The following is a 26867-nucleotide window of genomic DNA, read 5'->3' on the forward strand; positions in this document are numbered from 1 at the left end:
TGAATGTTTGGTAGAATTCTACAGAGAAGCTGTATGGTCCTGGACTTTTATTTTTTTGGGAGGTTTCTGACTACTGTTTCAATCTCTTTACCTGTGATTGTTCTATTCAGATTATCTATTTCTTATTGATTCAGCTTTGGAAGGTTGTGAGAATCTAAGAATTTACCCATTTTTCTAGATTGTCCAATTTGTTAGCATATAGTTTTTCACAGTATTCTCTTATAATCTTTTGTATTTCTGTGGTATCTGTTGTAATTTCTCCTCTTTAATTTCTAATTTTATTTATTTCAGCTTTCTCTCTTTTTTTCTTTGTAAGTCTGGCTAAAGGTTTGTCAATTTAGTTTATCTTCTCAAAGAACCTGCTTTGTTTCACTGATCCTTTCAACTGTTACTTTTTGTTTGTTTCACTTTATTTCTGCTTTGATTTTTATTATTTCTCTCCTTCTGCTAATGTTGGGCTTTGTTTGTTCTTTTTCTAATTCTGTTAGGTGTAGTTTGAGATTGCTTACTTGAGATTTTTCTTGCTTGTTAAGGTGAGCCTGTATTGCAATGAATTTCCCTTTTAGGACCGCTTGTTGTTTAGTCTCCACATCTTTGTCCCTCTCTCAGCTTTTTTCTTGTAGTTAATTTCTAGTTTCATAGCATTATGACCAGAAAAGATGCTTGATATTATTTCAATCTTCTTAAATTTATTGAGGCTTGCTTGCCTTGTTTCCCAACATATGGTCTATCCTTGAGACTGTTCCATGTGCACTTGAAAAGAACGTGTATTCTGCTGTTTTGGGATGGAGTGTTCTATATATATACATCTATGAAGTCCATCTGGTCTAGTTTTTCATTTAATTCCACTGTTTCCTTGTTGATTTCACTCTGGATGATCTATCCATTGATATGAGTGGAGTGTTGAGGTCCCCTATTATTACTGTGTTGTTGTTAATATCTCCTTTTAGGTTTGTTAATAGTTGCTTTATATACTTTGATGTTCCTGTGTTGGGTATAGATATTTATAAGTGTTATGTCTTCTTGGTGGAGTGTCCCTTTTATCATTATTTAGTGCCCCACTTTGTGTCTCTCTACCTGTTTTATCCTGAAGTCTACTTTGTCTGATACACATATGGCAACAACTGCTTTTTTTTGGTCATCATTAGCTTGGAGTATCATCTTCCATCCCTTCACTCTGAGCCTGTGTTTGTTGTTGGGGCTGAGATGTGTTTCTTGGAGGCAGCATATTGTTGGGTCTTGTCTTTTAATCCATCCCACCACTCTGTGTCTTTTTATTGGAGAATTCAATCCATTTACATTTAGAGTGCTCATTGACATATGAGGGCTTCATGCTGCCATTTTATTGCTTGTTTTCCAGTTCTTCTGCAATTCCTTTGTTTCTCATCCCACATATCTCAGACTACCAATTTGGTTAGGTAGTTTTCTATGCTGGTTTTCTTATTTTTCTCCTTATTTATTATTTGTATCTCTGTTCTACTTATTTGGTTGGTGGTTATCATGAGGTTTGTATGAAAAATCTCATAGACGAAATAGCCTATTTTCTGATACCTCTTATTTCCTTGGACTAAGCCAATTCCATCCCTTTCTTCTTCCCCTCCTAAGTTGTGTTTGTCACACTCTGTTCCATCTTGTGCTGTGGGTTTGTGGTTAAAATGACAAAATTATATTTATTTTTGGTGTTTTCCTTCCCTTTATCTTTAATGTTATACTTGAATGTCCGCTAACCTGTTCTTATGGATAGCTACAATTTCCTCATTTTCTCTACCTATTTATCTCCTTACTCAGGGTCCAAAGCCCATGTTCTTTTTCGTCTGTGTGTGAGGAAGATTGGCCCTGAGCTAACATCTGTTGCCAATCCTCCTCTTTTTTGCTTGAGGAAGATTGTCATTGAGCAAACATCTGTACCACTCTTCCTCTATTTTATGTCCGATGCCAACACAGTGTAGCTTGATGAGCAGTGCTAGGTCCATGCCTGGGATGCAAACCTGTGAACCCTGGGCCACCGAAGCAAAGTGCACATACTTAACCACTAGACCACCAGGTCAGCCCCCAAAAGCCCATATTCTTGACCACTAATCTCTTCTTGCTTCCTAGATCCAAGTCAAAATATGCTTTCAGTGTGGTTTACAATAAAAAATACATGACTTTTCCCCATTATATTTTCACTTAATGCAAGAGTAGAGACAGGATAGGATAGAGAGTTAAAGGAGAGAAGACCTTGGTTCTAATTCTAACTAGCTATGACTTTGCCAACTCACATAAATTCTTTAGTTTACTATTTTCTCATCAGTAAAATGGAGATGATATACCTGCTTTCCTACTTCACAGGATTGATGGCAAAACAAAAAAAGAAGAAAATGCATGTGAAAGTATTTGAAAATGTTTAAGAATTTTTAAAATTTAAAGAATCATTATGGCACATACTGTTTAAATACTTTATGCTTTATTTATTTCAAAAAGGTATTTTAGACAACATAAGGCACAGCAGTAGATTCTGGAAAATAACTGGCTATTAAAAAGAAAATTTTAAAAAGTTCTAGTTTACTAATTTTTTCTAGAACCAGCTTTGATTTTAATGTGTAACACACTCCATAACATATCAAAGTAATTTTCTTTTTATTCCCTTCATGATTAAAAGTGGCTGACAACTCCTTTAATGGTTTGGAAGTATAATGGTGTGTTCTTGATTTGACAAGCTTATTTCCTTCTTTGCAGATATTTCTTCACCCTAGGTAGTTTGTGTATCATAATATTGTCTCAGCCTTGAATTGATATGAATTGTTTTTTGCCCCTTCATATTTTTTTAATCATGATTTTTTAGGCCTACATATGTTCATATAGAAATAATGCAACAAATGTTTATAGAGCATATTCTAACACACGAGATATTATATAGGAGCTAGAAATTAATAGAAAATAATGATGTAAAACCTACCACTATAAGACTGCTTTCTGTGGTCATAACAGTGAAAATATCTATTAAACAAGTGCACTTCTTTTCAGGCTAAACCTGTATTACATTCAAAGTTCCTACGAAAATGTGAAAACAAGTATTTTTGTATATTTCATCCTACTTGTATACAAGCATGCTTAACAAAATGATGAAAATGTTGACTTACTCGTATACCTTTAGGACCTGGATTACCTTCTGGTCCAGCTAAACCCTAGTGTGAACAAAAGACATCATCATCATACTACAGTATTTTTTAGAGTTGTTGACAAATCGATTAATTAAAAAAGCATACAAAGAGGTATCATTTTCATAAATATAAAATTCAGAACTCTATTTACTTAATGAAGGCTACTATATGTTCCAGGAATTTTAGAATTTCACAACCAAAAAAGGCACTGTACATAATATATACACAAATATATTTTAGATATCTAAATAAAATAGATTAAAACACATTGTCAGATAGAAAAAATAATTTTTCATTAAATTATCTCTCATCGAAAACTGTTCTTTTAAAAGATTTCTAATTAAATTATCTCAAATATATTTGCATACACTTAAAAAATAAATAAGTACATTTTTAACTTCAGATCAATGTCCATATGTTTGAGTATTCATATTTTATGATAACTCAGATAACACAAATCATCACTTGGTGGTGAGACTCTAATATACAACACCCTTCATGCATTTTTAAAGCTTAAAAAAATGGAATTTTGTTAAGAATAGATTATTTTTTGGCATTTTTATTTCTCTCATTCTTGAGAATAAAAAAATTAGAAATGTAGTTTTCTAGTATGCTAAATGAATAATTATTTCAAGAGTAAGCAGTCAATTCATGAAAACCTAGGAAAGAAAATTTGTTCTATTATTAGTCTACATGAAGTAGTTAAATTTAGGAATTGGACAGAAATAAATATGAAGTGATTAGAATGAATTTTCAAAACAGTATACAAAGACTTGAATTCAGTTCAGACAAACGTATTTAGTAGTGGTATACGTGGCAATGCCAACTGTGTCCTGATTTTTTTAACTGTGTTATTAAAAAATGATGGTTATTACACAGAGTCTTAACTCTGACCATTACTTCATTTTAGTCGATGCCAGTATTGTAAAATCAGTAGCAGGGCTATTTCAAGACCTTATTAGACCCTTGGTCATTTTAATTTTGAAAGTATATCATATCAAACACATTTAAAAATCCATTTCTATTTTAAACAAAACTTTCTGCAGTAAAATTTTTGAAATCTTTTTAAAATTTTGATTTTGAAATTATTTTCCTATGAGTAATTCATTATTCAATAAAAATAACCCAATGATCATTTGAACCAATATCACTGGAAATCAGAATGTACAAAGTAGTAATGAAGAGGAACATAAAAGGAGAAGTGTAAATATAGTTACCTCACCTGCCTGCCAGGGTAACCACGTGAACCAATATTACCAGTGAGTCCTGGAATTCCCTGAAATGAAAAATAAAATAAATAAAACAATACAACACAGTCAAAGGAAGTCCAAGGAAACAAACTTGGTGCAATTAAAATACCCAAGTTTGGAAAGAATCTTTTCTCCATAAAAATACTAAGTGTCCTGCACATTGATTATCTAATTGAAATAAAAATGAGCCAAAATTGCCAAATAAAAATGAATAAAACTATTAGATTAGGGCCCCAAATAAGACACTGATTATTAATAACGATAAATCTGGATAAGACTTCTTCTAGAGAAAGAGTTGGTACATTTCTTAATAACCACTATCTTTTTGGAAAGAATTCCTTATCTCAATCACCCTGCAACTCTCCTTTACTGTCTGAGCATGAGCCCCAGAACACTAAAAGGGGCAGTGAACTTCAAAACCAACCTCTTCATTTCTAAAGTAAACTTATTCTTACAGAAAGTCTGATTAAGTAAATGTATATTAAGTGGTAAACACCTGTATCACGACAGAGATCTTTCTAAATATTCACATAGTAATTTTGGATGGTAAATTCATTTTAAATTGACAACTCTGTATTCTTCATATAAAACAAAGTTCAAAGAAGGCTGATATATGAAGACTCAAACTTGTAAGAAAGGAAATTTGCAGCAGAACCAGGTGGAAAAGTGAGAAGAAATACTCCATTTGTTTCTACTGTCTTTCATTGATACATTCTTCATTCATTCATTCATCAGTTTATTCAGAGTTTAGGTATATTAAATAATTCTTGAACCAAGGAAATTCCAGAAGACTGTATATTGAGCTGCCTTTACTTAACCTCAAATGCTGACAGCAATGGTAAATTTCATAGATTCCTTATTTATTACGTAAAGTTCATTTCTTGCTTGTTGTTTGTAAAAGAGACAATAAAAGACACTAGCCCTTTGCCCCTCTGCTCTGAAGTAGACAGAAGAGTGTAACCTCCAATTAGAGTTTAGAAACCTTATAAAACTCCTAAAGATTTGGAAAATCTAGAGAAAGAATAGACTAAGGAAAAGGCAAATGGAAAATGATAGTTGAGAGTTTTTGCCCTCCCAGTCTATTAGACATGTAGGCTCCTCATATGTCTTTCTCTCCACTTTCCTCAGAATCCACTTCTCAATTTTGTTCTCTCTCATTTCTCTCCATCATCTCTCCCTATCTTCTCTTGCTTTAACAATTACCATTTCCTGACCACTTTTTTATGTGCCAATCACTATGCTAAGCTCTATACATCTACTTTACATGTATGAGGGAGATACTCTTCTTCATTCTACATGTGAAGGAACTAAGACACAGGGAAGTTATGAAACTTGCCCAAGATGCCACAGTAAGAAAGTAGTAGAGACTGGATGAGAACCCAGACAATCTGACAAAAGTTATATATGTGTGTGTGTGTGTGTGTGTGTATGCACACACACACACACATATATACATACACATACAGACATCTATACGTATATATATGACAATGTACAATTTAACAGACTGTGAATAAACAGTGGCCTTCTGAAAATTACAGAATAAAATTCTTGTCTACATGAGGAGAGATTATGTCCTATCAATTTCAGAAACCATATTTATGTACTAAACATTATCTTGTTAATATTCTATGTAACACATAATACTTTATTCCTTTAATAACATTTATTGTCTACCTATCATGTACCAGGCACTATTTCAAGTATTTTATATGTATTATCTTATTTAATGTGCTCAAATACTATAAGGTGGGTATCATAATCCCTATTTTACAGATGAGAAAAATGAAACATAAAGTGTTTGTCACCAGTGGAAAGTTGCTCAGCTAATAAGTGGGAAGCCAGGATTTGAATCAGCAAGTCTATCTCCAGAGATCACCATTCAAGGTTGCCTCCCTGGTGTAGATCTGAAGTGCTAATGACTTCCAGTAGTACTCTAGGGAAAGCCCTCTAATTATAAGATTTGTTCCAGTTTACTTACATTTGCTTCCTTTATGCCCCATCCAATTCTAAAATACACAGGCCTATATCCAGAGAGTCATAAAACCTTATATTTGCGTATGCCAATAGAAAGGAGTGAAATAAAGCGAAAAGGTTGTTTTTATTCTGTAGGTCACTATCTGGCTACTGTCAACCATCATCCCTTTCATTCCTTTCCTAGCCAAATTAGGTTAATTGACCTCTATTAAAAAGCAATCTGTTTTAAGACATAAATGAAATCTGATTTTCAACAGATTTTCATAGAGGGCGTTAAGGCAACATGTGGAGATCTAACACATTCCAGCTGCACAGAGAAATACACAAAAGAACTCCACTTGATGGCTAAGTTCTGCTTTACTGGAATGGCAGTAAACAAGTAAACGAGGAAGCCTTCAGCATAGTCTTACATGGCATAAACATATTCTAAGACAACCACATCCTAAAATCATTGTGACAACCACAGAGGCTCAAAAGAAAATCAAAACAAATACTATGACTCAATTTACTATGCACTTAAAAATGGTTAAAAAAAAAAAAAGTTGGGCCACTTAAATCTGTAGCTTGAATGGAGGAATTTAGACACAAAGTTATATGTTTAGCCCCTGGAGAAATTAGGAATAGGAAGCCTTCTTCAATCCCACTTGTAAGTCTAAGCATAAAAGCACATGCTCTGAATCAGTCAGACTTCAGTGAGAATTCCACTAGTGCTACCGTGGGTCCTCTCTATATCTCAGTTTTTTCATTAATAAAATAGAACAATAACATCTAGGTCACAGGATTATTACGTGGAGAAAACAGAACAATGTGTAGAAATATATTTAAGAGTGGGGATAACTGCAATAATTCTTAGTGTTGCTGAGCATTAAATTAGTCAACATATGGAAACATTCAACAAATAATTCTACTACTAGAAGCTGTAGTTAACAGTAGCACAGTTTGGCAACTAATAAGGACTCAGTAAACAACAGTTCTTACTACTAGAGCTTGGGTAGATGAGAGAATTACTCTTCCAAATGTTTGCTGACCAATTTCTAAATATTTGCAAATTTTCCATTAGTGAATGTCTCCTAACAAATTAGTTGTGCTCCTCCTAATGTCCACAGTGTCTTCATAGTTAAAACGCAAAATGATTTTAGTTGTTCTTCACAGTTATCACCAACTTTGCCTTTTTTCTAGAAATAAATAGAATAGAAAGGAATACCTGACTCCTAAATATGTTTTCCAACCTTTAGAATTGATTTTAGACTATTCCAAACAGGCAGAAATAACACCTCAGAACACTAACAAGTATACTAACAGAACCAGGTTAGAGAGCAGTCATGAGAGAACTGTTCGCTCCTGACACACAGTCGATTTGTTACTTACTTGTGAAGTATCACGTTTTCTTCATTGGAATACACACATTTCTGCCAAAGCACTATTCTAGGGATTTTTTTTTTCCTCCCCAGGGACCAATCCCTCCTGCTCTTCTGATTTTTGCCCAAAAATGCCCAAATGCTTTTCAGAACTTTGATCTTCAGGAAACAAGAACTGTACCTGTTACAGATACATATATCCCTTTACTTGCCCTGTCTAATAATTAGTAATCTTGAAAAATTGTGCTCAGGGACTGAACAGAGCGTACTGCCCCAGTTAACATAAATGAAAGAGAAAACTGACTTTATTTCTTCATTTACATCCTTCCCTCAGGGACAATCCATCACATTTCTTTCTGGAGCTCCCTTTAGGGCTTCCTGAAGCTCTTTGTTGAATCTCCAATAACGGTATCCTTCCCGCCAGTTCATTTCCTTTTTTTTTTTTAAAGATTTTATTTTTCCTTTTTCTCCCCAATGCCCCCTGGTTCATAGTTGTGTATTTTTAGTTGTGGGTCCTTCTAGTTGTGCTATGTGGGATGCCGCCTCAGCATGGCCTGATGAGCAGTGCCATGTCTGCACCCAGGATTTGAACCAGCGAAACCCTGGGCCGCCAGAAGTGGAGTGTGCGAACTTAACCACTCAGCCACGGGGCCAGCCCCCCACCAGTTCATTTCTAATCTCCTACCCTTTTCACTGCTTTATTTATACTGACCTAGTACACATTGTATTGAAACACAAGAGCTGTGACTTTATTTTTTTCCTATATTATTTTCTGGTAGGAGGGAGAAGGAGAAACATGATCGAAAACTAAATAGTTCCCAATCTATTTGACTCTTAAATACAAGAACATGCGCAATTCTAATTAGGATTGCTATTAAAATTTATTTGCATTTCCTCACACAAGGGACGGGGAACTAACAGCTATGGATAAGCTTTAGTAAACAGGCACGCCCCTAAAATTGTACAACAAAACAGATGTGTGTATGTGTGTACACACACACAGGGGCATGTACGTGCGTGAATATGTGTATTGTCTGGGGAAAGGATCACAGCATTTATGAGATTCTCGAAGGGGCTCTGGAACATTTTAGGCAGAGAGTAAACGTCAGTCTGGGATTTGGAAGAAAACAACAAAACTATAAGAGATGATCAATTAGAAGTTTGTCCTGCACTAAACAGACTGAAAATCATTGAGAAGAAAAATTGAAATAGTGGAGAAAAATAATCACTCAGCAGAGTTCCTTAATGTGTGTCTTGTTCACTGGAGAGGATACCGGTTTAATGAAGGAAGTACTTACTTGTTCACCTCGGAGTCCTGGGAGCCCTGGATGTCCTTTGGCACCCTGCAAAGGTAAAGGTGAAGACATGCCATTGAAAAGTAAACCCATTTATGCCAAACAACTAAACATAGGTTCTAAGTTGCCTTTTACGCCAACTTTTGGTTTCTTCATCAGTACAAATTTAATTCTTATTAAGTTTAATAAGAATTTAATTTTTATTAACTAGTAAATTAATTTTATTAATAATTCTTAATTAATTTTGAGTGTCATTTGAATGATTTATTATTATCAACTAAAATAGTAGCATAGTACTGACAGAGAATAAAGAACAGCATCTTTTAGAAAAGGCTGGTATCTCACAATGGATCTGCTACATTTTGCTGAAGCTTTCTAAAAGTTGGTTTTAGTTCATTAATGCTGAAGCAAAATGCTCTCAGACATAATCTGTTTGTAATTATTGAAAAACTGGACCATATCCAGGCAGTTTCTTTAATCCAAATCATTGTCATAACACTCCATGAATGAGCTAAGACAAATGAAAGAGGTTGCTCACAGGTCCATCAGAAGGGGTTTTATAAAGCTGTCTAAGAAATTAGCAACAAAAATAAGTTTCCAAATAATAGAACCAAAATCAAATCTTAATCCGTATCATTAACACCCAAAGATATAAAATAAATAATATCCCTTTTCCTCCAGAAAGATCTTCTTGTATGAGCAAAAGGGAGGAAGCTTAAAGGAAGGACAGAAAGAAAGAAAGGAACACTTTGGAGCTTGTTTGTATAGCTCTAATCAACAATCAGTAAATCAATGTATTGTTTACTAGATTTTAGCATACATAAAAGAACAAAAAGAAGATCCTTTTTTAAGAACCTCATAGGATATTAAACAAATTATAACTCAAAAACCTGAAATAAATTATAGTTTACAAATACAAAAAACTTCAAATTAATATACTGCAAACTGAATACAAGGTTTGGAGGTTTCAGGATATAGAATAATGGAGTGAAGAGTTATTCAGGGATTAATCACTGAGGGTTTTATTAACTTGGATTAATGAATTAGAGAAGAAAATGATGTTTTGGTTAGACAAGGGGGAAATTAGAAGAGACACCCATCTGAAAAATAAGGGAATGATTTAAGAAGTTTTTAAGATATTAAACTTAAAATAACTGTAAAAATGTTTAAGTAGAGAGGTCTCTTGGGAACCAGAAAGAAGACAGGAAAAAGAAAGCAGGTAAGTTTGGAGACAAAGATTTTTGTGTTATCTGTACACATATTAGTAACAAGGGAGTAACAGAAAGAAAAAACAAGGCAGCAGAGGAAAAGGCCTGTCCTCTGGGGGCTATTAGAAAGAGATCAGAGAAGTGGCCATGAGAAAGGAGGGACAAAAAGTAAGGGAGAAACAAATGACTTCATCGAGCTGCTTACTATGTGCCAGACATTGTGCCAGCCACTTCCAAATACCTCAGTTAACTCTACGGCAGTCCTATAAAGTAGGTATTTTCTCCATTTTTACAGATAACTAAAGTGAGCTCTCAGAAATTAACTGATTAGACCTAAGTCATGTAGGAAGTAAGGTGGAATCATATTGGTTTGATAGTTAGATTCACCAAGAAGTGAGTAACCTGTCCTTGTATTTACTTTATATGCCTACAATTGTTTCAGACTCGGATACAGGCTGGGTTGTCCTCATTCTCATCAATATGTTCAAGCATTAATTATAGACCACCAAGAGAAATCAACCAAACGAATTATATTTCATAAATCATGGTATTATTAAAGTTACTCATTTGCCAACAGCGTCTAATATATCCAATGTTTTGACTCAATTTCGCTGTTTATACTTTTTTCTAAGATAGCTAAAGATCAGCCTAATTACAAAATATGAAACACATGGTTCTCAGTTGTCCAAATGTTACACAGGATTCCACAAATAAAAATATCATCAAAGCTAAGTTTTTTCACTTTTTCTAACAGTAGATAAGAAACTTCCTCAGCGCTAAGACAATGGCAGTGGCTCCCTGGGATGAGGCAGCAGCTATAGCAGGGTGGGAGCTAAAAGCTCCTGGGAGAGCATTAGGAGGATGAGGAATGAGGAGCCAGGGTAAGAGGCACATAGGCAGAAACACTCCCTGCCGTGGGCCTACTCCTTTTGACTTGTTTTTTGTTTTTTTTTTAAAGAATGTGTTTATTTACTTATTTACTTTTATTTCTGTGAAGACTTGAGTCTAGCTACATGCTCCCCTTTCTTTGGCCACCATCTGTTTTTCTGACCAGAGTTTCTTCCCTCCCTAGCCCATGGGGAAATGGAATGCAGTGGTGGTACAATTGCTTCTCTAGCTTACTTTCCCTGATGCACTTGATAACAGTGAACTAGACATATTAATCATGGTATCTCTTGTATGTACAATTCCCTTTAGTGAACTAGACATATTGATCATGGTATCTCTTGTATGTACAATTCCCTTTGAAGGAATTCTTCCTCAGTCAGAGACTCTGATAAGGGGGAAGCACCACACAGTCATGATCTTTCCTACATGAACTCATTCCTATCTATCTCAGCCACAAGAGATGGCACTTGATCTAAGGGAGGCCAATACAAAGTCTGGGCAGTAGCCTATAAGGTCACTTGGAATCAAGGGTTTTGCCTAAAGGAATGGGAAAGACGCAAATTTCAAGCATATACCTGAACTTCCCCAAGTAATCAAAATTTGGATACATAAATAAAAGGTTTATCCATAAAGAAAATAGTGGTACATAAAGAAAACAGGCCATTTTCACTTTGCATGGCAGCATAGGACCATAAAACTCCATACAAGCTGAAACCAGGCAAAGCAATCTTAATGAGAAAAATTAAATTGTTCCCTGATTTTTAAAAATTTTTGTTAAAACATTAAAAACTCTGTCCGTTATAATTGTATAGGAAAATGAAAAAAAATGTTAAACTAACATTTATTTAGAACAGTGCAATATAAAACATTAGAAACATTGAGAACTAAATTGTCATCTCTTTGAAAAAATTTATGAAGAGTAGTCTGAATAGTGCTTGCCGCCTTCTCGTATAAATTGCCATCCTGAGAAAGCAGATTTCCTACGCTTTTGCAAATTGTCATACTTCCTTCTAAGTCTGGATCACACTTACAACACTTGCACTTTTAATATCATGAAATAGCTCTAACAGTTCTTATGTGAAGTTTTTTTGCTGGTGTCACCTGCCCTAGGACATCTCTGTCCTCTTTATCACAATTCTTTCCTCATTTATGTCAAAGAGTTCGCCTTCACTAAGTTCCTCTGGCTGCATATCGATGGTCTCTCAAATGGCAGCAGTATCTCAGGGTCAGAATTTTATAATTTCATTTATGTTCGATTTTAATTTCAAGTCTTGTGTAAGCTTTCTAGACAGCAAGCTACTTGAAGGCAGGAACTATATCTTATTTACATAATACGGCTTTCCTGAATGAGTTGCAGGACAAAAGAATGTGAATAAAACACTTTAGAGATAGATTTTATCTCAGGAAGGAAACTGCTCTTTTGTTTGAAGCAACTTCCCTGGATCTTTTGCTTCTGTCTAGTCTCAGGAAGCTGAGGCAAAGGTGGGCTACCCTTGTACATAATCTTGTGAAAAGCAACATCACTAAGAGATTAGACTTAACTAATCCTACTCAGTCTACCTAAAATAGGATGAAGGGTGTTTTGAGCCAGAGAACTCAGGGAAGATAAGACAGGAGACGAGACACTGATTTGAGAAGCAGACCATTGGAGGAAGATGACCACTAGGACCCCGTGAAAGGCCACACAGTCAATTAAACTTAAGAGCAGCAATGTTCATTCACTCGCTAATAACATGTGCTTGTTATGTGCTGGACACTGGACTGAGATACCGCAGTAAGTAAAATGAAGTACTTGCACTTTAGGGCTCCTAAATCACTCATATATTTCCCTTTAGACACTGCTATTGCACTGTTGTCTGAAAGCCAATATTAAATTTTCTTTTTCTATAACGCAACAGCATTAGTTTACAGATTAGGTAATTCCATGTTTCTAATAAAATTTGTCAAACACTGCGGGACTCATGTTAGCAATGCCTTGGGGAATACAAAGGCTTATAACCATGTCATGACCAAAATAACCAGAGAAAGCTATGGCAAAATTGAGAAATAGTGAAAAGATGGCCACAGTTGATCAAAAAAGAAACCCAAGCAACAATTCAAAATGAGACAAAAATCAACAACTATGAGAATGTAAACACTTCTTGAGGGAAGGCAATAAATTTCCTAAAGTCCTAAGAATAAGGACTTTAATTATTTAAAAAAAAATTAAATAGAAGAATGATCCCAAATAACTGGAGAGCTTGACGAGACTTAAATTATAGGATGAATACTGCACAAACCTCTCTTCCCCTTCTTCTTGGAATGTACTTCCTTCAAGCACACAGAAGACTTGTGCCAAGCTTTGTCCCAAACTCCTCACAATATTGACCCACTAACCTCCTTTAATTAGTACTCAGTTTTTACTTTGGTTCCATCAACCCAGTTGTAGTCCTTCTCAACTATTTCTCATGGAGATATAAACTAATTCTCAAAATGGTGCTACATGATAGATAATAGCTTTTTCTGAGAACACAGAAACTTTTTTAAAAACTTCTGGAAACTGGAAATACGTTTACCCAAAACAATTTATACCATTATTGTTAGAATGTCAATCACAAAAGCCAGACTGACGGAAATATCTTTGGACACAGGGAAGTTTTCAAAGTCCCACAAATTAGACCTCTTTAGCAACCATTGGCTTGCCTGTGGGGGATTTCAGTACCGTGTTGCCTTGTTCTCAGCTTCCCCTACCATTAGTGGGAATGGTGGATTGCAGGGGAGATGGCAACAGTGGTGACAGCACAGCCCCTAAGCAGCAGCATCTGCATTAGACTTTCAGTACCACACTTGAATCAGGAACCAACCCAAAGTAAAACGTAGCTCTGCAGAGTTTCACAGAGATAACGGGCAGGTAAGAAGATTATCTACAGAGTTAACTATGGAACAATGGAACTCTCCTTATTTCTCTCTCCAGGCACTGATTTTATGCCAATCCTGGCTTTTTTTAATTGTTCTTCTCAGTGACATTCAGTATTGTTGTAGCTCCTTAGTACTGTCCTTACTTTAAACAGCTTTTGAGGGAGTAATAAATCACAATGCATTCCACTATGATGCGTTCAGTTTTTCCTTTCCAACTTTATAAAGATATTTACTGTGTAGCTCCTATGTAATGGAAAGATTTCTTTTTAAATAACTGATTTATAATTATCGCTAAACTATGGTAGCTAGTATTTTTTGATACTCAGAAAAATACTGCCATACATTATTCATAAAAATCTGCTTTAAAATGTGTACATCATAGTTCACAATTGCTCTGAGTTATACCTTCATGCTAAGATGTACTTAACTGCTCCCATCTGGCTTATCTTCTTGATCCTAGAAAAATTGCTCCGATTGAAATCACTGTTGATATTCTTACAATTTTAAATTGCAGACTTCCAATATTAATATAGCAACTGATCAGCCATATTAAAAACCAATTTAAAAATCCATCTGGAATCCAAGATCAGAATTATGAGGCTTGTCATCCATCCAACCCAGCATGCACTCTGGATCCAACTTATCTGCTTTTTGGCACAAATTTAGACCCTTAGTGAGAAGTGAAAACATACTTCATTCCTAGGAAAATAAGAGTTACATGAAAGTGGCTAGCTTGAGGCAATGTGACCAGTCAACCTGGGGAAACACATTGCTTGTTAAAGATGTTAATACTGGTTAAAAAAAAAAAAAGTCGGGGGAGAGAGATAAAAAGAGGAAAAGAGAGAACTAAAACATCTACTGAAGAGTGAAAAAATATTGCTGCCAATTTACTTGCTGTTTTATTTCTGTCTCAATATTTTAGTCTTCAGAATGTTTTTTATATTAATCTTCTGTTTGTTTATCTCAACAGTTGTCATAAGCTGTCAGTGTTCTCCACACATGACTTTAAGAATTCATCTAGCACTTTAGGGGTAGAACTGCAAGGATGAAGGAAATGGGAGTTCTTAGGTGTAGCTAATATAAGCCATTCTCCTGGCATGGATCCTGTTGGCAGGAAATAACTGAGAGTGACCTAGGTGGTTCAAAAAATGAACCAAAATTAGTAAGGTCCATAAAAACAGCTCATAACTTACCTGAACATTCTACCCAATAATGGGTCTTGCCCTTTCCCCTTCCACACAGACTACGGGAATAGTCCACCAAGCTCATTTTAAATGTATTTCTATTGTATATTCATATAAAAGTAAGACATGCACATAGATGGTGTAATGGAAACTTGTCCCAAGTCTGCTATGTGGAGAATTAGTTTAGGTTTAGATTGAATCCTTATGTCCTTTCTCCAGAAATATTTGTTTTGTAAAAATCTGTACATAGTTTCCATTAACAGACACACTCTGAAAAGGGGGAAAACATTCTCAGAAAAACTACAAAATCATCTCAAATCTTTCAACACTGTTCTGAACTACTGTCAAACCAGAGTAAACCATTTATCAGGAAGTAATTCAGTTTCTAAATATTTTCAACTAAACCTTCTCTGGAGAAAATTCAGCTACAGCTGCTAATTGATAATGTGTCAAGATCCCTGGCTTCTAAAGGATCTACTCCTACTAAGTGACTATAAAAGCCAGATTTTAAAAGTTTAAAAAATCATATAAGAGAAAAAAAGTCTGTGAAAGATACTCAATCCATGTTCCCTTTTGTTTAAAATAATACAGTTATTTCACTTTACTAGACTTACACAGACCAAAAAGAATATATTAATCTTAATAGTTTAAAATACTGATGTGCCAAGACTCAGATAGCATGTGCACCGGTCTTTGGAAACTAGTATCTTCTGTTTTTAGTAAGTATACTTCCAAAGTTAAAATGATAATCTGCTGTAAGGGTTAGAATCAGCCTGTTTAGGGGCCGGCCCCATGGCCGAGTGGTTTAGTTCACACGCTCCACTTTGGCGGCTGGGGGTTTCGCCAGTACAGATCCTGGGCGCGGACATGGCACCACTCGTTGGGCCATGCTGAGGCGGCGTCCTACATGCCACAACTGGAGGGACCCACAACTAGAATATACAACTATGTACTGCGGGAATTTGGGGAGAAAAAGCAGAAAGAAAAAAAATCAGCCTGTTTAAATTGTCTCTAGAAACACAGAGACAATAATTCTTTATATGCTCCTCTGCATAGTAACCACTCACCCTTTACTTAGTGTTTCCTTTTCTGCATTGCTAATTTCGTGAACCACAGGCATTGTTTAATCTTAGCAAGTAATAATTTTTCTCTCACATGTAGTGTCATTCTTTCAGATGCAATAACTATATATGGAATATCAAATAACACAATTAAGGTAATTTCTGTATTATGAGATCTTTTTTGTTGATCCTATTCATCAGTACAGTTTTCTTGGAGGAATACTTAATGGTCAGAGGCATACTGAGTGGCATTAATCAAATAGATTCGTGAGTGTATTTCAAGACCAATTCTGTTAGAAACGATCACTCTGCAGTTTCACGTCTCAATGGGAGCAACCAACAACCTCAAAGGAGCTAACAGATGCTAAGTACTATCTAGGATGAAGAGTAGTCTGAAGACCATAAAAATAATGGTGTGGTGTGGTCATACTCCATGAGATCAAAACCTGTTTCATCATTTTACAATTCAGTCCTTTAACAGGGGTTATGAAGGAAAGCAAACAAGGTCAGGATCCTATCCAAAACCAGATAAACAGCTGATGGTTAACATTTATTAGGGGTTGCTATTTGTCTGACACTGTACTGCATAGATTATCTCATTCCATGTTCCCAACAACTCTCTATGAAGTGGGTAGTATCTTCACATTTCACAGAAGAGGCAACTGAAGCTTAGAGAGGTTAAGCAACCCATCCAAGGGCAATGGGACCTAGAAAATGGCAGATGGGATTTGATCCAAGTAACCAGCGCCTAAATACCTCCTCCAACCTAAAGCTCTCAAGAGGACAGGAATACGACACTAAGACACCAACACAGCTCATTTTCATATGTATTTAGACATCCACATCAAGTCAAATATTGCCCTCCAATATTGCGGGGCCAGTAAAACCTTAGAAAGAAATTTTGTGTCTTCCTTATCGCCTGTAAAGATAAACAACTCAGTGTTTAGGAAAAAAAGCTGAACATATAGAGGAGAATTTAGACCTGTGTTAACATGCTAGACTTGTGTTAATATGAGTTATCCCCAATCCTCACTTCGACCCTACCCTTCAGGCCTCACATTCATACACATATCACGGCACAGATTATTATTTCCTAATAAAATGAGAACCCCATAGAAAAGGCTAAATGTATTACCTATAACCAAGTGTACCTCACTTTGGACGTAAAAAAGTTAAAAAGTGACTTCAAAGTTTCAGAAGTAGGTTACTGCCTTAATACAATAAAAAAAGAGAAAGGCTTCAATATTCTATCAGTGATTTTTTACTTTCTCCACCATGTGAATTTTGTTCCCCACCATTAATTGAATTGAATGTTTTATTTTTCCTAAGACCCTGCCTTCTGTGGTCACCACTTTCCTGGATTGGGGCAGCATACTAATTCCTTTCGCTGAGAAAAGGAATTTAAAACATCGGCTTTGGGCTCCACTTCAAAATGAGATTTTAGGAGTTGAAGAGCTCCCAGACCCATATGACATCAATTAAGTCAAAGTAAAACTAACTTCTTACCTTATCACCTTGCATACCACGGGGCCCCATTAATCCAGAAAGGCCTCGGTCACCCTAAGAACAAAACACAAATAGAGATTTAGTGTTATGAAAGAGAGTTGAAAATTAGAATTCCCTTGCTGCAGGATTTCATCTTCGACGTCATGACCTAACCGCACTCATGTCTGATCTTCACAATCTGGCTCAAGTTTCACCTCGTTTCTGACACCTTTTGAGACCGTTTCCGAGGCTCCCAGCATTTCTCTCTTCCGGGGCTGAAAACCTGCACTGTACTACACCACCTCCATGCCCCGCTCCTTTTTCTCTGATGTTTTTTTCTCTAGGAATGCCCTTACTCCCAAAGCTCCTGTCGTTCCAAAGTTGACCCTGTTTTAAAAAACTCAGAGATTACTTAAAAATTCTACAAGCGCTTTGTGGGGCATCCGTGGTGGGCTAAAGCCTGCCCTTTTCAGGGAAGACCTGCAGCCTAGCGGGACTCCAACGCGGAACCTCGACGCACGGCTGTGAGGGGGCAGGGCTAGGTTCACGAGGCACACCAGGGAAAGGGTCACTTCCGCTTCCGGGGCAGCGCTGGTGCTTTCTGCGGTACCACCGGGAAGTAACTCCAGGGAAAATTTCTTAGAAGTATCGTGTGCTTGGCTCCAACAGACGAGACTTCGCCGGTTAGGGCCGGCTGCCTCTCCCTCCACCTGACTCTGGTAAGAGCCCGGAGCCCATCTTGCGGTAGGAGGAGAAAGTATACCGGTGAGGGGGAAGGAGTGTCTGTGGCGGGTGGAAGCAACGAGGAGAGACACAGAGGAGGCTGTGTGAATTGACAAGGAAAAACATGTCAAAAAGGAAGGAGGGGTAATCTTGAGCCAGTGTACACCAGGTGCACTTTCCGTTTACCTCCCTTCTCTCCCTTTCCACTGTGACAAATTTATCGTGCATGAAAAACGTAGTGTTGTTTGAAAGAAAAAAGGAGTACTTAGATAATAATCCTAAACTCCTTAGCGACTGTTAATGTTGTTTAATTTTTAGTGCTTTATCTACTTGAATATGTCATCAAATTAAACAATCAGCAGAGAAAAGGATGTTTCTGATTATTAGCAATGGAATGCTTTTCCGTTTGTTCTAATATTCATTTTAATGCTTCTTAACATATCTTTAAGATGGCTTCCATTGACAATGGGATGACCAATTTATACAGATTTTTTTTTTTTTTTTTACATTTATTACTCTGATGGGGGGCTGGGAAGGGAAGCTGCACTAGGAGACAGGAGGCTCATCTCCTTCCACTAGCTCTAATTGTGGGTGGATCACTTGTTCTCCCTTCACAGTTCCCCCGTCTATAAATGGGAACGATAATAATATCTCACATGTGGGAAAAGAAAAATTACCACTATTTAAAAGTTATCTTTGCATGTCATTGAGGTCCCAAAAGGGCTTAAACACTTAGGTATGCTGTATGAGAGATGTTACTTAGTGGATGTTACATAGTGAAGGACTAGCCCCTGCATTTCTTTTAGTGTTTCATCATTAACCATATATTTATTGTAAAAATGGCTAAATGGTTAAAAATAAAACACAGTTTCCCAATCTCCCTCTACTCCCACCAATGTTTGTATTTATTTGTATTCATTTGTGTATATATATAACTAATATCCTGCATCCGCAGATATTTGAACCCAATTTACTGTAAATATAATTTCTTTCCTTTCCTTTTTTTTTTCTTTGGTGAGGAAGATCAGCCCTGAGCTAACATTTGTGCCAGTCCTCCTCTATCTTATGTGGGTCTCAGCCACAGTATGGCTGACTAATGGTGTAGGCTAGTGCGCAGGATCCAAACGAGCAAACCCAGGCTGCCCAAGCTGAGCATCCAAACTTAACCAATAGGCCACAGGGCCAGCCTTGTAATACAATTTCTAAGAAAAGTTTTTGAATTTTACCATTTTAGAAATATATCTCTCAGTTTTAAAAGTTACTTAAAGCTCAATGGCAGCATACTATTAAATCCTATATCTTACTACTTTTCTCCTACATAGCATTAACCACAATTAGTATATGAGTAATTCAAAAAGTAAAAAAAGACTGACATACTTCCAACCCTTAACTCCCATGCTGAGCCACCCTATATTGTAAATATACAGATACTGTACACATACTGAACCACTGTATTTTGTACAGGAAAGCCACAAGGAAAGATAAAACCAAGCATTTGATATAAATGTGAATGTTTAATTTGAGGAGTTTATTTAAAGCAATCACCAAAACAGAGTGGACCTCTAATTTCTAATTTTTTTTTTTCATGAGGAAGATTGGCCCTGAGCTAACACCTGTGCCAGTCTTCCTATTTGTTTTGTATGGTGGGACCCTGCCACAACAGGGCTTGACGAGTGGTGTGTAGGTCCACACCCAGGATCTGCACCTGCAAACCCTGGGTGGCCAAAGCAGAGTGCGTGAACTTAACCAGTGCACCACTGGGCCAGACCCTGATTTCTAAATTTTAAGTAAGAAATTAAATGTCCTGTATTTAGATATTTTAAAAGATGGCATTTATATTTCTTTCTCAAATTGCAAGGTTGTTTTTTTACTTGTAATAATTAAGGGGCCAATGAAAATATTGTGTTCCTAATAGTAAACTTCCATTGCCTTGTTAAATTATTTAGATTCAGTGACCTCAGTTACATCACAGCAATAAAGTTCTTAAGATTCTAGATAAATTTTTTTTTTGTCGACTTACTTGTTAGTATATCTGTAAAGTCCATTAAGATAATGTGATGTCTTTTTAAGTTTTACCAGAGTTTCTGTAAGCCAATTAAAAGATCAGATTTCAACCTAGAAACCAAAATTATTCAGGGATTTTAAAAGTTTGTGAATGTATACCACCTAAACAAAAACATCCTATAATTGTATCACATTCATCAAGTGCTTGTGTAAATAAAGCTTCCCAGATGTATTCCTAAAGACTCCATTTGTAGACATCCTCACTGGAAAACAGAATCCTCCTCCTAATAAAGATTTTGTTGCTATCTTTACTTTAAAACGGTAGTTTCTTTTTACCTAAATATTTGTTTATTTCACAGCATTATGATAAAATCAAAAGCATACTGGACTAAAAATCAGAAAACTTAAATATATCATTAACTCTGCCACATACCATGAGTCAATTAAATTCTATGAATTCTGTTTTCTCAACTGGAAAACAAGATAATAATGACTGCCTCTCTCACAGTTACTGTGGGACTTAAACAAGATAAAGAATGTGGAACTATCCTAAAAAAGGTGTAAAATGGCATTGGAATTTATGTATTATTGTGTACATGCATATCAAGAGCAAATTTTTTATGTTAGGACCACATCTTGCTCTAATTTTTTGCCTCACTCATCCCTAATTGTCAGGTAGTATGATGGTAGGCCACAGTAGACACTCAATAAAATTAATATTAAGATTTAAATTGATAAATTAAGCTGATGATAGAATTCACTTAATTCGTCAAATATTTCTTCCTTCATCAAAATCCAATAGTTCTCTATTGTCTCTGTCTGATACCCTGTAAATTCTACATTTAAAAATGATTTTAGGGGCTGGCCCCATGGCCAAGTGGTTAAGTTCATGCACTCCGATTCAGCGGCCCAGGGTTTCACTAGTTCAGATCCTGGGCACAGACCTAGTACCACTCATCAAGCCATGCTGAGGCGGCATCCCACATAGCAGAACTAGAAGGACCTACAACTAGAATATACAGCTATGTATTGGAGGGCTTTGGGGAGAAGAAGAAGAAAAAAAGGATTTTAAAATGCTTGAAATATATCACCATGATATTATTTCACGGACAAATAAATACCTTTTCTCCAGAAACAGCTTGACCTGGGGAAAATCCTGGATCTCCTTTGGGGCCCTAGATAAAACAATTAGAAAACGCTTGGTGAAGCATAAATTACAATATAATATATCACACTTTCTCAGCTGTATGCATCATTAGATGCTATACACATTATATAGTATTAAATAAAATTATTTTAAATTGAGATAGGCATAGATTATTTACTTTCTTAACATATATATTTGTTAGACTTATTTTTAAATGCTGAGAAGATTCCTAAAAATTCCCCAGACATAGCTGATTTTTTAAATCTAATAAAGTTATACTACTATTGAAACATCTTTCTTTAAGGGACTTACATAAAGGCTCTATTAACTTTTCCATTTTTGTGACATCTTGAGTTATAACTCCTATTTTAGCATTGGAAAGCTAGTTACTTTTATTAAAAGAAATCTGTTAATGCTAATTTTTAAAATTTTAAGGTATCATTCTAAGTTTAAATATTTTCCAAAAATCTTGCAATTTACATAATTTTTATAATAAAGAAAAAATAAACCCGAATAATACCTCTAATTGCCAAAATACTTTTCACACTCTGGGAATCTTTATCTTTTACATTTCAAGAGAAATATGACATTAGCTTTCAACCAAATTTTTTGTGCAATATTAATCTTTCTTATTATGCATACTAGCAAAGCATCTCTTTTTCTAACTGTTTCACATCTCATAAAATTAAGAGGCCAGAACTGACACTCTGTATAATTCATATTCTGATTTCATTACCATTATTAACTAATAATAAATAACTTCTCATTCCTAGAGATTTCTAAATGCTATTTTCACTCTCTGGGAAATAGGGAAATAGTCATGTCTTCTTTCACATATTCAGGAATGCTCTCAAAGAGCACTCAAACTGACTGATGAAAGATGGAAGACCAAAAGTCAAGTCCTTCATGTTCCCCAGTAAGTCATTTCATTTTACAAGTTAGAAATCAGTCTTCATTGGCAAAGAGTCCTATGTTCCAGAGAAAAAGAAAATTTTTAAGGAAAAAGTTGTTTTCCAAGCTGACCTCTTCCCTTCAATAGCTGTCACCACTTCTACCTCTAAGGCTACAATTTTAGATCATTGATTACAAAATTATGGGACTCGAAAAGCAGCTTTAGTGATATGTCAATATTTAAGAACTCAACTCTTTATCAAAAAAGAGGTAATATACTTGGAATTTATGAGATATTAGAGCTTATCTAGTAAATCACATTTTTTAGATAAAGAAGCAATGAGGTCCAGAAGGTTAAATGATTTGCTTAAGATTGCTTAGAAAAGTATTGGCAAATCAGGTCAATTTTCTTTCTTATCTCACAATGTCTATAAAATAAACATCTTATTTATTAGTTTTAATCTTTTATTATAACACCTAACCAATTGATTTGAGGCAATATTTACGAAGAAGTTTAGAAAAACTTAAGAAATGATAGCTCTTGAGAAGTTTAAATATAATAAAATCTTTTGTGACCAATGTTTTTACTTATAAATCTCACATTTAAAATCCTTATTTTTAGGTCCCATTTGAATTTGCTATTATCTATCGGCTTTCTTAATAACATCAACTAATTTAACATTTCACCCTCCATTTTAAGAAAAACAAAGAGAGCAAAAGTAATCAATTAAGAAATAAAAATTAGATTTAAAAACAGAGCTTTTCCTTAGTCATAAGCTTTATACATCGGGCAACATATTTAAAGATATTTGTCAAATCTCTTTTATTTCCACTCAAATATGTTTGCTCAACTCATGTTCTAGAACCAGAATTGCAAGTCAGCATGAAGGAAATGCTCTTAACCTGGCCAGTTGTATGTTGATCCTTCCTAGTATAAAATGCATGAAGCAGAGATTATTGAACATGCCAACTTCACCTGAAATGTCACAGAAGTAGGGCATACTTCCCACCATTGAAGAATACTCCAACATCTCTTACTTTCTCCCTCATTTTGTATTAATTGTATGACTTCTGATGCACATTTAGTCATAATTGACTGGCTTTCCAAATCCTCTTTGGAATTAAATATAATGTTTATAAATTGATCATAATTGACTTTGACCTTCAATATGGACTTCTACTCACTCCTATATGACTTTTGTTTAAGGAGCTATATATCCTTTTGAGTATGAGTAAGAGGAAAAGGAAGTTGCCAGTCCTTTATTACTCAAAGGATTGCAAAAGTCCCACCTACCCCACTGATCTACTCCAGAGTCTAAAATCCTCATTATCAGAGTCTGTCTTTTAGTCTATCTTTTAGATGGTTATTGGATCTCCAGAGGTCCCTCTGTCTAGGGAGGGAAACTCTTTAAGGTACTACACTCATTAACATGTTAGAATAGATTTATCAGATTAGAATCCATCCAACATAATGGAAAGAGCATTGGAATTTGGAGTGAACAGACTGAACAAGTCATTTAATCTCTGTGAATTTTAAATTCCTGTTTTGTAAAATGGCAATAAGAATAATACCTACCTAGATTACCTTGCAAAATTTAGGATCAAATTCTCTATAGATTATAAATATGTCAGTAGTTAGTATGAGAGATAATAAGACTAAAGACTATTAAAATCAATTTTATAATTATTGCCATCTTGAAAGCAGAGAACACAACTCTTGAATGAATGATTGATCGAGCAGCAAAATTTTAATGAAAAGAATTCTGAGTTGAGAAATTCAGAGTATACATGAGCTAAATTGGGAGAATACCATAAAAGAAACTCGAAATGACATGATCTTGTGGTAGCGCCACTTGAATATTCTTGACGTTAACATTGCTAATAACTACACAAGATACATAATCTCAAGTTTAAGCATTACACTCTATAACGAGCACTTCCTATCTTTTTAGTTTACTCTCTCTAAACCCCCACAACTTTAATAATTATTTGACCCAGTGGAATTGTTAGTATGTGATCCCATCACAGTTTTACTGTCTTGTCCCCCATGTGACCTCCCTTCCAATACTTAGCCAGCCTAAATATCAGGGTCTGACATTATAATCACTCCCTTGCATACATAATGACACCATTGCTTCTTTCTCTCTCTGTCTTGTAAACTTACCTGGCAATTCTTAAATCTGCACTCTCCACCTGCTCTGCCCTGTCCTTCTAGCAGCTGAATGCGACTAAGAGAAAACAATCATGCTGACGAATCTCACTTTAAATTCCTGACTGCTTACATTGATTGGTTTGTTTTGTTTTTTGATGTGTCCAGTAATTGCCTTAGTCAGTTCACTTTCTCATTTTCATAGGTGACTATTTCATAACTTCTCTGTCTTCACTCTAAGCTGATGATCTTACTTTCAACTTTCACAAGCTCTCACGACCAAATCCACTACCTCACCTAAATCTGTTCCAAAATAGTCTTCCTTCATAACCAAACCCCCCATCCTCTCTCACCAGAATATCATTGGTGCACTGACTTCCCTGAATTATTTTAATTTTTACTTCTCTCTAGGATAACTGCCATCACCAACTAAACATACTGTAATTCCTCTCATCTTAAAAAACAACTTTCCAAGCCCACATCTCCCTTCTCTGCTCCATTACACTGTTCCCTTTTAGAGAAAAACTCCTAGAAAGTTGTCTATGCTAGCCAGGAGACTTCTATTCTCTCTTGGACCTACTCCAGTCAGGTCTTTGTTCCTACCACTATCCTACCTCATTGATCATTCTTTCTCAGTCTCCTTTGCTAGTTCCTCTTCTTCTTAATGTATTAAACTCTAGAACACCCCAAGAGTACCCTTGGGTACTTCTCTTCTCTGTCTACATTCATCCCTAGGTGATCTGATCACTTCTGTAGCTTTAAATTTCATATATATACTGATGACTCTGAAATGTATATTTTTAGCTATGACATGTCCCATGAATTCCAGATCCATATATCCTTTTTATATCTCTACTTGGGTGTCAAATAATCATCTCAAATTGAGTATGTCCAAAAAGGAACTCTTGGGACTTCTGGTTCAGATAGTGGCAGAGTAGCATGTATATGACAAATCCTCCTACAGATACAAGATGCATAAAACAAGTATTTGAATACATAGGAGAACAATCAAAAACAAGACACACTGGAGGGGATTAAACTCTTGAAAGATGAGAACCACACTTGGTGTAGTACATATTTATACAGCTTTTCTCCTAAAGACACTTCTCAGTCTGCACAGAGTGGCTAGAATTCAAGTAGAAAACCATAGAACTTTTAGCTAATGGTGTTAGAGGACAGAGTGTGGGGCTACCAAAATGACTGTAAACTGAGGGAGAAAAATCCTAGAAAGAAAGAAGATAACTTCTCCCCAAACCTGGCTATAGGTTCTTCAATTTTTGGCTGACCCTGACATGTGCCTGCATGAGATAGATTCCAAAGAGCTCAGCAGAAAGCAACAACTAGAAGGCTGAAAGAATTGAACACAAATTTCAGCTGCTGGCCATCACAGGAGAAATAGTTTGGAATTTGTGCCACATCACTTTAGAGGGACATGGCAAATGCCTTGGTAAACACCTTTCCATTGAAATTCAGGAAAGGCCATACTTTAGAGGCAAATGCTATATCCTTGGGGTAATGGACTCACACCAAATCTATGAGCAAAACTGAAACAAATCTGTACTTTTAAAAAGTTACCAACCCTGTACAAGGGTAAGGTGATGAGCCATTTATTCAACTACCTACAGAACAAAAATGAACAGTTGTCAAAAGATTTCAAAGGAAGAAGACAGAATCTAAAGTTCTTCCACATATCATGCATCATATCCAGCATAAAATCAAATTTTCCAGACATACAAAGAAAAGGAAAATCTGACCTGAGTTAAAGAAAAAAGTGGTCAATACAAACAGACCTCAAAAGGAGCCAGATGTTGGAAGTAGCAGTTAAGGATTTTAAGTTAACCATTATAAATGTGTTCAAGGACTTAAAGGAAAAAATGATCATAATGAATGAACAGACAGAAATATCAGCAGACAAATGAAAACTATATAAAAAGAACCAACTAGAATTCTAGAACTGATAATACAATATCTGAAATAAAAAATTTACTGGGTAAAATTAACAGTATATTGGGGAAGGCAGAAGTAAAGTTTAGTGAACTTAAAGACAGATCCATAGACGTTATCTAATCTGAAGAAGAGAGAACAAAAAACAGCAAAAACAGAGCTCTAGTGACCTGTGAGATAATATTGTCATCTAACATACATGTAAATGGATTCTCAGAAGGAGAAGAGAGAAAGAATGGAACAGAAAGATTGTTTGAAGAAA

General features: G+C 35.6%; 1 protein-coding gene across 9 annotated transcripts in view; it reads right to left on the minus strand.

The window, feature by feature from the left end:
- Positions 1-26867, minus strand: part of COL24A1 (collagen type XXIV alpha 1 chain) — a 348320-nt gene that overhangs the window by 275844 nt on the left and 45609 nt on the right. For all 9 annotated transcript variants that reach the window (XR_006886072.1, XM_046645896.1, XM_046645897.1 and 6 more), the window contains 5 exons: positions 21596-21649; positions 17769-17822; positions 9027-9071; positions 4366-4419; positions 3123-3167 (listed from right to left, as the gene is read on the minus strand). Coding sequence is in view for 8 of the 9 variants with exons in the window: in XM_046645896.1 (XP_046501852.1) it covers positions 3123-3167; positions 4366-4419; positions 9027-9071; positions 17769-17822; positions 21596-21649 (252 nt within the window). In the remaining variant the exon portion in view is untranslated. The remainder of the gene's footprint in view (positions 1-3122; positions 3168-4365; positions 4420-9026; positions 9072-17768; positions 17823-21595; positions 21650-26867) is intronic.

This window comes from Equus quagga, chromosome 18, assembly GCF_021613505.1.
Source record: "Equus quagga isolate Etosha38 chromosome 18, UCLA_HA_Equagga_1.0, whole genome shotgun sequence".
NCBI classification, from domain to species: domain Eukaryota; kingdom Metazoa; phylum Chordata; class Mammalia; order Perissodactyla; family Equidae; genus Equus; species Equus quagga.